This window comes from Lepidochelys kempii, chromosome 7 (assembly GCF_965140285.1).
Source record: "Lepidochelys kempii isolate rLepKem1 chromosome 7, rLepKem1.hap1, whole genome shotgun sequence".
NCBI lineage: Eukaryota > Metazoa > Chordata > Testudines > Cheloniidae > Lepidochelys > Lepidochelys kempii.
This window is the reverse complement of record NC_136386.1, coordinates 84,317,738-84,330,575: the sequence shown is the minus strand read 5'-3', so window position 1 is coordinate 84,330,575 and position 12,838 is coordinate 84,317,738. Positions and strand designations below refer to the sequence as shown.

The following is a 12,838-nucleotide window of genomic DNA, read 5'->3' as shown; positions in this document are numbered from 1 at the left end:
CACTGAGTTGGCACCTGTGTATGCAGGTCTACTTCGTAGGCCTAATATTAGAATTATGCTATATGTTTACGCACCTATAAAGGTAAAATGGACCCTGGTGACTGCTACAAATAGTTTCAGCTTAAATATTTTTCTTGGTGTTCGTCAAATGTTGGTTGATGCTGTCCTGTAAATGACTAATACCAATCTTCATGTTTCTAATTAACTACAATTATTAACTAATACTCAGGCATCCCATAAAAAAAAACTCGTGTGCCCGGTGTTCTAATGCTGAAGGTAATGTAAAAGTAATTCTGTTCCATCATGGTAGTGAAATATAATGCAGACAATCTGGGTTTGAGGGTAATGGTTACAAAGGAAATCGGAAAGTTTTTATTCTGTTTCACTGACCAGTCTGTCACAGTAAGGAGGAAAGGATAGTCTCCTGGTTGTCTGAGGTGGGGATGGGCCAATTTGACCATTACTCTTCTTGGGATCTTTTTTCCAAAACAGATACATCAATGCACTTTCCTCCCTTCTCCTCCACCTCCAATCCTAAGGGAAATAAATCGGCTGCAGCAGTTCAGCTCTAATGGGCAACCCCACGGAAATAAATCAGTGATGGGGGGTTGGTGTGGGGGAGAACGGGACACTGTAACTGCCCTTATTGAAAGAGTGAGGTCTCTCTCTTTAAACTGGTGCAGTGTCCTGACACTAAATCTTTGGCCCAGAAAAGCAGGACAATTTCTTCTTGACTGGCACTCGTAACTAGGAAAATATTTTGGAGTCAGGTTTGAACATGCTTCAGAGCAACCCAATGCTAGGCTCTTGCCAGAAGCATGGTTTTTTGTTTTGTAAAGCAAAGTACAAAACATTGCTTACATAGAATTTTTCACTTCTCTCCGTCACTGTGACTTGTAGTTTGTTTTATGCCATAGTGTTTCCTTGGCTTGGTTCCACGTAGACAGCACCTGAAACTTCACTGTTGAGTCGCTTCTGTCGTAAGAAATCTCTACTCCAGTTAATGTACCTGCCACGTTCTAATCAGAAAACTTAGGGGAATTTACAACTTCCTAAAGAGTCTGATTGGGAGGGCTAGCTAATATTGTACCTTTCCTGGCTTCGGGACTTTCTTCATGAAACAGTTTGACACCGCTAAACCTGAAATAAACAATATTGTATGTAGGAAAATTTCAGTAAAACCAATCTTACAATTTTCCTATTCTCCACACTTCTTCTAGAGCTTGCTGTGTCCTCTTTTTCCATGTCTGTTTTCTATGCCCTCAATTTTCTATCTATTTTCAAAATGCTTTTTTCCTCTGACTCCCTCAAAGGTGCCCCACCCTCCTCCCAGTCTGTTTTTACCCTTATCGTTCACTTCTACGTTCTCCAACAGCTATTTGGGACCTGAGTTATATGTATGCAGGTGAAGTTGACACTCCCTGAGTTATGAAAGTTTCCCCTTCCAAGTGGAAGAGGAAGTTTTTTTTTTTTTTAAGGGTTTTAAAAGGAGGAAGATGGTATTGGGTAAAGCGGTGAACTGAATCCTATTGAAAATGTTCCCTGAAATGGTGCATTTATGGTACAGCTTTATTTTAGAGCTAAAAGGTTACCCAGGTAAAACACTTGGATGATGGACAACGTGTGGAGGTGCTTATTGGTAAGGGCGCAGCCCTTGCTCTGCCAGACATACCTGCTATGTTCTGAAGTTGCAGTAATTTGCATGTACTTTTAGGTGAAAACAGGAACTGGAGTTTGCATTGCATATTTTGCCAGTACAGATTGGTTTGAATTGTTTTTCAAATATCTTGTAACATGGTTGAATGTTCTGTTTGTATAGTTATCACCTTCAGCAAATAGAATCCAGCAGTGTGGACAGGTTTTTGGAACTTGAATGGGAATTATTGCAAAGTTGTTTACATATATTCTCTTGTAGTTACACATTGCTCAACTATTGCATCTTTTATAGCCATTGGATTCAGTAAAAAGTGATGGAACACTTATGGCTTCTAATTTATTACTATGAAATTTGTTTTGTGCTAATCTAATAGTGCTAAATGTTTCGTGCTAATACTAGGGAAATAGGAAATATGCTATAGGAAGGGTTTAGCATTTTACATTCTGAATACTTCCATCCAAGTATAGTCTGGAAGTAACATACTAACCACAGCTCTTTTTTTCAAAGCTCTTTTATATTATGAGCCAGTTGTAGACAATCAACAGGAGGAAAAAAAAAACTTGACTTAAACATCTGCAAAATTTGGACAAACCTACATAGGACTTGCCAATTCTTAGCAGCTGCTAGTCAGTCAGGCACTCCAGTTAAGTTACTTTCTTTGCCATGATTTTAAAAAGTAGAGTTTCCTCATGTTATTCTGAGCTATTTTAATGGTAGTATGGAGGGAATTGTTAGTGCTAATCAGTAACTGAGAGGATCACACTTGTGGTATGCATTGCTACTAGGATAGATGCTGTTTTTGGCACTTTTGGGTAGCTTTCATATTAGGATGTTTGCTTATGCAAACGTATGCTGTTTATGCTTTTTATTTTTCAGGTAAAGTACATTGGGAGGATGGGAAAGTCTCTGGGACAGTATACAGCGGGGAAGAGAAACTCACTCACTTGCTAGTGAAGGTAAATAAGTGTTCAAGAGGTATAATTTATGTGTGAGTCACACAAATACCTTTTTGTGGGATGAATATCCATAAACACCTTAATTCCCTATTTATAATTCCTATTTATCTTGTCTTGGAAGATGGTAGAACAAAAAACATTGGTCTGAAGCCAAGGGAAAAAATTGAGATAGATATGGCTGAAGGAGGGAGAGTCCTAGCAAAACATTTGTGCCATGGAATAGATGACCAAAGGCTATGGCTGTCAAAGCACCGTCACTGTAGATATTCAAGACAGAATGGGTAAAACATTTGGAATGATGAAGCAAGTAACAAGTTACGAGGGAATGGATAAACTGACATTGACTGACTACACCTTGAATCTTGCCTGCAGCTACCTATTCCAGGATTAGGCTTCTGTGGAAGTTCTGGCTGGGACAGCCTGTTAAGCTGGGCCCTGCAGCCAAGGCAAATGAAAACTTGTAACAAACTGTATAGTGCAGCCAATATTCAGACGGTGGTAGAATCGGAAGGCTGGCTTGCTTCAGCCAAGTCCCTGTTGTGTCATAGCCAGAAACTTCTCTCCTTGGGAAGGTTGAAAGAATTCTAAACAGCCCAAAGACCTGTTTAGTTGCCTAGATCAGAAATTCTTCCCCCAGGAAGAAAGAACGTCTTTCCCTTAGTCAGCCCTGTCTTCTGGGGGTATCTTTTATAGTAATTGTAATGAGCTCCATTTGGGTACTTAACTCGGTGTTTGATTCCTATTGCCTGTTAATTTTCCTTGCTTTCAGGTGCTTGAGTGTATAAACCCCATCACAGCTTTTCTTCGGGAAATCTTGCTAAATTCTTTGGTTCTAGATATGTGGACACTTGTTCTGTATTTTTGCTGATTACGCTGTCACTGACTTCAGTAGAATTGCTTCTGGTTCTGGCGAGTGGAGAACAGAATCAGGCCCACACTAGCTTTTGCTTGTCATGTAAAGCCATGGTTGCAAAATACTTTGGTGTGAAATGGTAGCTTTTGAGAACAATTTTGATGCATATCAGGTGGACAGTCTTACTGCTTCAAAGAGTTTGTTTTCCCAGCTGAACTATCTGCCTGTAGTTATTCCAGAATTCTCCTCTGGCCACAAACTTGTCTGTTACTGTTATAGATCTTGTTCTAAAGTTAATTATTCAAAGAAACATATCAGCTGCTTCTTGTACTAACGAGAGTTTTAGTTGCTTTTTTTTTTTTTTTAAGAATAAAAGCTGGTACTTGTAAAAGTTGATCTTGTAAAGCAGCCATTTGTTTTCTTTTAATAGAGGTAAAATGAGAACAGGTGTGTTTGCACCTTATAACTTATTTAAACAACATTTGTTACTAAAATAGGCCATTCCTCACGTCTTGGTTGTTGTTGCATAATTGTACCACAGGCCAGATGTGCCCTAGGGTAATTCTGGAGTTAGCCACAGTGGGTAGACTACGTAAGTGTCTCCATCACATCTATAGCTTCAGTTACTACTACATCTAAAGGCTGCAAAACACTGCTTTGGGCTGCCTAAGACCTGCTGCTCCTTGCTACTGTGGCTAAAAATAGCTAATTGAATTAGCTCACTTCTAAGGCGGTTTGTATTGCCACCTTTGATTCCCATTGCAGAACTTGTTAAACAGTAACCTAGATCTTGTTCTGCAATATATCATTTATAGGTTTATGAGGAGTTTGCATGGAGTAATCCCCTTCATCCAGATGTGTTTCCAGGCCTGAGGAAGATGGAAGCGGAGGTGGTGAGGATGGCCTGCACACTCTTCAATGGGGGACCTAATTCCTGTGGAGTAGTAAGTAATCTAGAAGCTAAATCAGAGCCCCCCTTAAACATATGAACTTTCCTAATTGGACGCTGCACACTTCCTTTTCTACTAGCTGTGCTAAGATTATTCCTGTATGTCGCGTTAGGCTTTTTCTACACTAGAAAGAATTTGCTTGCATAGCTACACTAGTAAAGCCTCCTAATGGAGACTCAGTTTATACCAGCAGAATTGTTTTATCAATATAGTTTTATACCAGTTCCCTGAAAGAAAGAAATTACTCTGGCATAGCCACATAGCTATGTCTTAATAGGCATGTGTCTTCTGACAAGGCTATACTGGCAAAATATTGTAAGCGTAGACCAGGCCTTAGATGGGGAAGGACATAACCAACTCTAAAATGTAACTGGCTTGGGGTGGGGTGTTTGAGAGCAGGTAGCCTTTTTTCTTTAATTTTGCTCTAATCTAGAAATCCATCAGCATGCCAAAACTAGGACTGCAAACAATTCCGGCTGGTTGGCTTGGAGACCACGAAGAAGCAGTTGAGGGTATTAAATGGCTTTGATCAACAGGGTGTGGTACATATTGTCCTTGTCCAACTTGTAAGCTGTCTGAACAAGTTAGCTTGCATGGTTTTAAAGCTCACAGGCACTGAAATTAACAATTTGAAAGCATTGACTGAATTAGTTACTTGCAAAACGAGTTTTAGTCCATTTCCCTCATTTCATACTTTCTAAACAGTCACACTTTTTGTTGTACTAACAAATGCATCCTTCCCATAAAAAGACAGCACTTATTTTCGTGTCTCAAAGTTAGATTGTAAATTTCTCAGGGCAGGGACTATTTTTTTTTTTTTAATTTTGTTTTGTAGTTGTGTTTGTGCAGTGCCGAGCACAGTGGCATCCAGTCAGTAATTGATGTCTCTTGGCGCTACTGCAGTACAAGAAAGAAGTAGGCTGTGTTTGTAAGTTGTAGAGAACTAAATATATCATGGGCAAGGTATTGGTGGCAAATTATGAATTAAGTTGTCAGCACCTGCCATGCAATTGCTGCTGGTGACTCTGCAACCCATGTGCTGGTGTACTGTATGGCCAGTTGAAGGTTTAAAAAAAAAAAAAAATTCTGTGTCTCAGACACTTACTTAACCCCACCTCTTATTCATACTGACTTGCAGTTGCATAGAACATTGACTAAATTATCTGAGGAAGGTAGCTTGGATCACAGAGATCTCTCTCTACAATTGTGGTGTTAATTGGTCTCTAATAGTTGTCCATGTACTTAGCAGAATTTTGCAGCACTTTTCTCACGTTTGGAGAACTTCACTCACAAACTTTCAACACTTAAAATGGTTGGTTTTTTAAATTTTTTTTATTGTTCATGATAGCTTTAAAAAGTGTCTAGCTTTTGGTCTAAGTGCTATTACCTAAATGTAAATACAAGCCACATATAAGATAAATAAAAGATTCGCCAGCTGCTTCTCTTCATAACTAGAAAATTATAAAAATGACATTAAACCCTCCAAATGCCCCCTAACAAAAATACCAGCACTCGTCCTTCCCCCTTCCCTAAAGCCTGAGTAGTTAAACGGGCCTTGCAGCATGCCCTGAAGCTCTGCAAATTGCGGTATAAGGCATTAGTCCCTGACTGCTTCGCTTAGGCTTCTGCTTGAATCTCAGCAGGAAGTGTAAAAACTTGGTGTGGAAGTTGCCTACTACCTTGTTGAACAGTTACCCAATACGCAAGGCCAGTGGGAGAGTTAAAGTGGCTATCCAGAAACTACTAAAATTGACCTAACCCTGTAATTAACTTCCTGAAACTAGTCTTGCAGGTATTGAATTCTCACAGTGTACAAGATAGATGCTTTGAAACACCAGATTTCAAAAATGGAACTAGCAGTTTGTGACCAAGGGACTTCTTGGATCCTCACAGTCCTGGGGAAGTGTCTCAGAGCTAAAGGAAGGCCCTGGAGAAGTGATGTGGAGGCCAGATGTTGTTGTTTGGGACAGTCTGTCACACTCACTGCTCAAAAGGGTCAGAAGTGGGCCATGATTTCAAAACAGTAACGTCTAGGTAAGGTTTTGTACCTAAAATATTTCATCAAAGTTTCTGATGGCTCAGTCATTCCAGAGAGTTGTGCCAAACAGTTAACGGAATATTTCTTCTGAGACTTTTCAGACTTGCATGTTTCCCCCCAACCTTCTGTGGTTCAAATTTCACACCTACGATCATGGTCTCTGAAGGGCCAGAGAAAAAGCATTTTTATCTGTGCTTTCACTTTGTTTCTTCATGTATTTGACACTGTTGAGCTTGTATGGGGCAGTCTGCTTTCCCTCTGTGTGGCTCTTTCAAACTTTAAAAGACACACATTTGAGGCGGGGTGTGAGGCAACAAAATGAGGCAGACCATGGACAGATGTAGTGCTTGAATCTACTTCTGTTTTTTTTAAACAAACTTGAGCAGTCTGAAAGTTGTTGTCCTTTTTTAATGTATAAAGTCTGATTTACCTTTATTCCACCTACAGTCTTGTAGTTTAAAATATACATTTGCTCCTGAAATTGTTGGCCATAACTGCTGTTTCTGAGACATATAGTCTGGCCATGTCTGGAGATATTACTGTCTGGTTTCTTCCATTCTGGAGGAGGTGACCACAGTTGTTACTAATCTGAAGCAGGGAATTGGGACTGCTAATACAAATTCAGTGATGCCCCCTCAGTGGTCTATTAAAGCAGGTGGAGGATGTTGGATAAACATAGTAAAAATTCAGTGGCCAGGGTGCCTTTGAAAATATAGGAAACTGTTTCTGTAACTGCTTTCCATTGAGGTCAAATCTGTTTCCTTGTTACTCTAAGAAATAAGAACTCCTGAGAGAAATCCAGTTCTAATCATGTATGACTGCTTGCATTACTTTGAATGATGCTGATGCATTGGATGAGTATAAAAACAAAATAGAATAAATTATCAGTGTAGTGAATGTTAAAGTAGACGCACAACTTTCATTATTTATAGGAGTTTTCTTCATTCTGGACACGTTCCTAAAACTGTTCCCCTTATGTTTTAAATACTACTATTGCTAATCCCTTGTAGGAGTTTTCAACTCACCTTTTTTCCCCTGAATTACTTTTTAAGATGATGCTCATCTTTCTGGAAATATTTCAAGCTAGTCTTTTCCAACAGGAAAATGTTTCCAGTTTTTTCTTAATCAGTTCTTTTTTTGCGGCACTGCACCCTAAAATTAACAAGAAGACTCCAGATGGAGGCTTACAATCAGTTCTGAATCATTTAATGTTCACTTCATAGTCTGGGGATTTCTTTCTCCTATGATGCGGGGTTGGATTCTCAATGGCAAGCTTTCTCTTTTTGTAGAGGTCCTTTTGAGCATGTGTATGGATTTCCCCTGTAATTCCAGTGAAGAGGGGTTTTTTCCATGTAACCTCTGTTAATGAATTTCCTTTTTTTTTTTTTTTTTTTTTTCCCCTCCTGTTAGTCTTTAAAATGTCATGGATTTTGCTAACACTTGGTTTGAGTGCCGTGTCATTGAGGAGAATTGACCACTTTAAAAAAAACAAAACAAAACTGTCTCCGTTCCTGTCTCCCTCACGCCCGCCCTGTCCTCAGCTGGAGACCAGCAGTCAACTTAGAGCTCTTTTGCTGACTTCTGTGTGCATGTGTTTTTGCTACCATAAAGTCCTGGTGTTGTTTTTCTCTTTTTAAAGCTTTGCCTGTGTCTTAAGTTATTTGCTTAAAGTGTATACATGAGGCAGAAAGAGGAAGGAAAATGAGTCACCCCTGTATCTTCTCTAAAACTTGGCATGTTTGTTCCTTCTGCCATTCTCTCCAAATTCCAGTGCTTTGAACTTTTGTCAGGTAGTTAGCTTCCTGTTGAAAATTGGCTTTTAAAAGTGTAAAGTGAGCACTGTTCTTGTGGACTTATCTAAGGCTTGCCCATCTGCAAATCTGTGAGGTTTGATCTACCAAGGATGAGGCTGGATCACCTTGTGAGGTGTAAGTAGTGGGATTGACAGGAGGTTGGCTTTTAGCAGCCTTGTGTGATGCTGCCCACATGGAATAGCTGCACTGGACCTTGGTGTACATGCTTCCCCAGCAACAAACTACAATTTGTTGATATCGTTCATAGGGCTAGTACAACCTGGAAAGTCTTGAGGATTTTTTGCCAGCTTTGTCTCCCATTTCCAAAAGTTTTATTTCCTGATCAACAGTTAAACTCTGGAACCCACAATTCTGTGAAAGGCCTTAAAATAGGGGTCAGATGGCCGGTTTCTTTTTAATGCAGAGATAAATGAAGAGGGATATGTTTTAGGGTGGTGGTTCATGGTAACTTGTAAGGACCCATAAGCTTTCCTTCCCTTGAAAATGGGACAAGGATAGAGTCTAACTCTCTGGTTAAACATCACAGTTTCACTTTTAAACGCTAACTTCACATGTATAAAGAGGTACTTACCCATTGCCTCAGAACTTCAAAAGCAAGGGAACAAATGACACATTTTAGAAAGGGTGGAGGGATTCTATTCTTTCTTATCCTCCATTTCCCAAAACACACTCCTGTTCTTGATTTTTGCGTGTGCTTTTCTGCACTGACTTCTGAAACTAGAGTACTCAGGTAGGAAAAACACAAAAGCAGTGTCTGATTTTAATCCTTTCATACTGGACAACTTCTGTTACTGTAGAAGACTTTCCTTTGAAGGGAGCAGAGAGAAATATCTAAGAAGGCTGTGAGCTGGTGCTGAATCACCTTGCATTGGCCAATTGTCTAGCTCACCACAGACACTAGAGGAAGAGAGATCCTATGACGTGATTCAGGTCTTGTGTACACGAGAAACAGTCTGCCAGTATAGCTATATACTGGCAAATCCTCCTAATCGAGCCACAGCTTATACCAGCGCAAAAGTGCTTTTGCTGATGTAGTTTATAAACCTTAATGGCAAACAAAATAAGCTTTAGTGGCAAAAGGACATTCTCACTGGTATATCTGCATCTACCCTAGGGCTTTTGCTGGTCCGTTAGAATCATAGGAAACCTTTAACACCCATATCTGACTATAGCTATGCTGACAGAAATCTTAGGGACTCTGCGGCCTGGCATATACTTTGGTATGTGGCACAAACTGTACATGCAGGCAACTGTCCAGTGCAACAAGCTAAACTTCACAGCAAATAAGTATCTACTCAATTTGTCTATGGGGGTGTCCTCCCGAAGGTGAAGGAGAGACGGAAGCAAGTTTGGGAGTTCTCAGCGAAGTCTGAGAGGACAGATATGGAAGACTAGGGTTGTAAGCTCAGTTTGAAGGGTAAGGGGATTGTTTGTTTAAGTGGGCAGAAGCCCCCCCTAAGGACCTGATAGGGTAAACCACCTTGCATCTAATAGTATAAATGGAAGATAGTGGTAAATAAGTAGCAGAATATAGTTGTTTCAATAAATAAGTCATGTTCATTTAAATACCACTAATTAATAAAGAGGAACAATTTTGTTAGTATTATACTACATTTAAGTAGGGAGGTCTCCAAATGTGTCAGCAGTCGTGCCCCCCTACCCCCCCCCCCAAAAAAAAAAAATTAGGGAGCTTGCAGAAGAATTTGGGAATGACTGATGTGGCTTATAAAACAGCATGTTTATAATATTCCTGCCACCACCTGCTTGGTTAACAAGAAACACAGTGGTTTCCCCCTCCCAGTTTGTAGCTTTGTTACCTCAAGCCTTTCAGTTGCTGCTTTTGCAAACTATGAAGAGCACAGTTTGTTTTCAGACCCCTGGTGTGGATACTGCCTGAAGCAGCTGTTGCTGGTTGGCACGGAGAGCAGCAGGAATAAATACAGGGGGATTTTTTGTTTCTGTGACCTTTGTTCCTGATATCAGTATGTATTTACTCACTGTTGCATTTCCATTTAGTTTTGCAGATGTTACTTTTGGGATTTTGTAGCAGACCAGCAATACATCTTAAGGCATGAAAACATTGACTGTTACCTTTTTTCTGATTTACCTTCCATTAGTGTTGCTTGGATCAGCAAGCAGGGCTGGTGATCAAAAAGTAAAGATTTCCAAAGGCATTGGATACCCCTTCACCTTTAATTATGAACATCTAGCTCAGTTAATTGGAACCTTTAGGCCACCCCGACCCAGGGTGGCAGTAACTTTTATATGCAGCAGGTGGTCAGCAAATAACAGCTTATAGTCTGAGATGACTAATATGAAAATTAAATGATCCGTTTTTCCCACAAGAGCACCCTGGAACGTTCTCTTTAAAGCTTTGTCTATGCTTTTTCTCCCTTATACCTATTCCTCTATGCTCCAAAGTTAACGGAGGCAGAATCAACTATATAGGTAGCTGTAGTTACACAACGATTACTGGTCTGTATTAAACAGTTTTCCCATACGATTAGCTCTTTCTCCTTTTTAGAGTGCTTCAGTTAAAGCTCTTTGTGGCACTGGTGTGCGGTGATATGAAGATCAGAAGTCTGTAGATTTTTTTTTTAATTTTATTTTTCTGTATTGTGATCGAAAAAGCACCATTCAGGTGCTCTATTGCCCTTTGTAGTTTCATTTGTGGTAAAACCAACTCTAACAATTTGTGAATGAGCAACTATTCTGCTACCTGTCTTCCGAATGAAGATCACTTGTGTTTTTAGATACACATTTTGTGTTATGATGGTCCCCAAGCTACTGTAATCTTTTTTCTTTGGTTTCTAGTTCACTTGTAGAACTGAGCCTTTCTTATGATGCTCTGGCCTGAAACCTCACTCAGAGCATCAGCATGTTCATAACCTCTCAACTCCTCCTTTCCCCTCCTACCCCCATTTCTGCAAATGCACTTAGTGTTTCATTTGTTTCTTCTATTCACAATAGATGACCTCTGGTGGGACTGAGAGCATTTTAATGGCCTGTAAAGCCTACAGGGATCTAGCCTATGAGAGAGGAATCAAGCACCCAGAAATGTATGTAGTACCTCCATGGCTTGTTTTTTCTTTCAAAGATTGGTCTGATTTTATTGTTCCTGAAAAATGATTGCTCACAGCCCTGGCTTGGGGCAGGTGGTATGCTGCACTTTTTTCTCTCATTTCTCTTAATCCACCCCCACTCCCCCCATTCATCTGTCAACTTTGAGGGCCAAACCTAGGACAAAAACCCAAACTGAAAGAAATAATGCAAAATAGAACAGCAAGCTTTCAACAGTATGAGATGATGTTGACGTTAACACGAACAGCATTGCTTGTGATTCATCACTCCTAATTTGAGTGTATATGTTCAGGGCATAGGTACACTTGAATCTAAAATTAGAGATAGGTGAGAAGCATCTACACTTCCAACCCCCAAAAGCTTTGTCAGTACCTAAATGCTCATGTAACCCACACACCTTATGGGTGTGATGTTCTGTCTAGTGGCACCAAGACCACTTAAAGAGAGAGATAAATGAGTCTGCTCTACAGCCTTAACTAAGAGCCAGTTCGCTTTTAGCTCATGCGGTAGAGGCTCATGCACTAAGCTCCAGAGGTCCCTGGTTTGATCCCGCCCGCGGACAACCAGGGTCTGTTGGCGTTACTCACCTACAAAACCCAGACCGTTTCAGCTTTGGACCTCCCTGGAGCAGAGTTTGTCACCACTTTAAAGTGTGTTGGAGTTTTGATTTGCTCAAATAGAGGGGCTAGACTAAGACTACCAAAATACTTCTTGCATATGATTTTGAGCTTGAATTTGAAAGGCTATTGTATTGAGCACTACATCATCAAGCCCCAGTGATTTCTTCTTCATACAGTGCATAATCTTTTAAAGCTTATGAAGCAACAGTAAGCGTTCCTTTGGTAAATTGCTTATGGAGGAAATATTACAATAGAGATAAGAACAGTGTTCTTTTGTCGTCTTCCAAATTTGTAATCCTGAAGGAAGGAGCTCTCTTCCTGACATTGTTTCAGACCGCTAACCAACTGCGAAGTATCATGAATCCAAGTTAATCCATTTTTGGTTAATCTTTTTGAGCCTTCAGTCACTGCCATCTATTGGACTTACTATAGATTGCATTTGGTCACAGTTTGCAGGGTCAACAATCTGGGTGCTCTCCCCCTCCCGGAAGGCCTGGGCCACCCGCCGCCACAGGAAGGTGCCCAGGTCCTGGCCCCATACCAGCGGGTTCTGAAGCTCTGTGAGGAGTGGCTAGTGGAGGAGACCAAGTAGGGCCAGGACCTGGGCACCTTCCTGCGGCAGCGGGTGGCCCAGGCCTTCTGGGAGGGGAAGAGCACCCAGATTGCTGACCCTGCAAACTGTGACCAAATGTATGAGAGTTTAGTCAGAATCCACACCAATTTCTATAGATTGCATGTTACTTTCCTTTAGTGTACTTGCATCCCCACATTTGTATTTTGATGTGCTCCTGCAGAGCAAACCTCAGTGACATTGCACAATTTTCAACACTTCTTATAAGCAGGACTTCATTTTGGAAGAGATGTGAGAA

At 40.5% G+C, this 12,838-nt stretch overlaps 1 protein-coding gene across 3 annotated transcripts in view; it reads left to right on the top strand.

Moving 5' to 3' along the window:
- SGPL1 (sphingosine-1-phosphate lyase 1) overlaps window positions 1-12,838 on the top strand; it is a 45,367-nt gene that overhangs the window by 21,373 nt on the left and 11,156 nt on the right. For all 3 annotated transcript variants that reach the window (XM_073353573.2, XM_073353574.2, XM_073353576.2), the window contains exons 5-7: window positions 2,534-2,613; window positions 4,282-4,410; window positions 11,239-11,327. In XM_073353573.2, coding sequence (XP_073209674.1) covers window positions 2,534-2,613; window positions 4,282-4,410; window positions 11,239-11,327 — 298 coding nt within the window. The remainder of the gene's footprint in view (window positions 1-2,533; window positions 2,614-4,281; window positions 4,411-11,238; window positions 11,328-12,838) is intronic.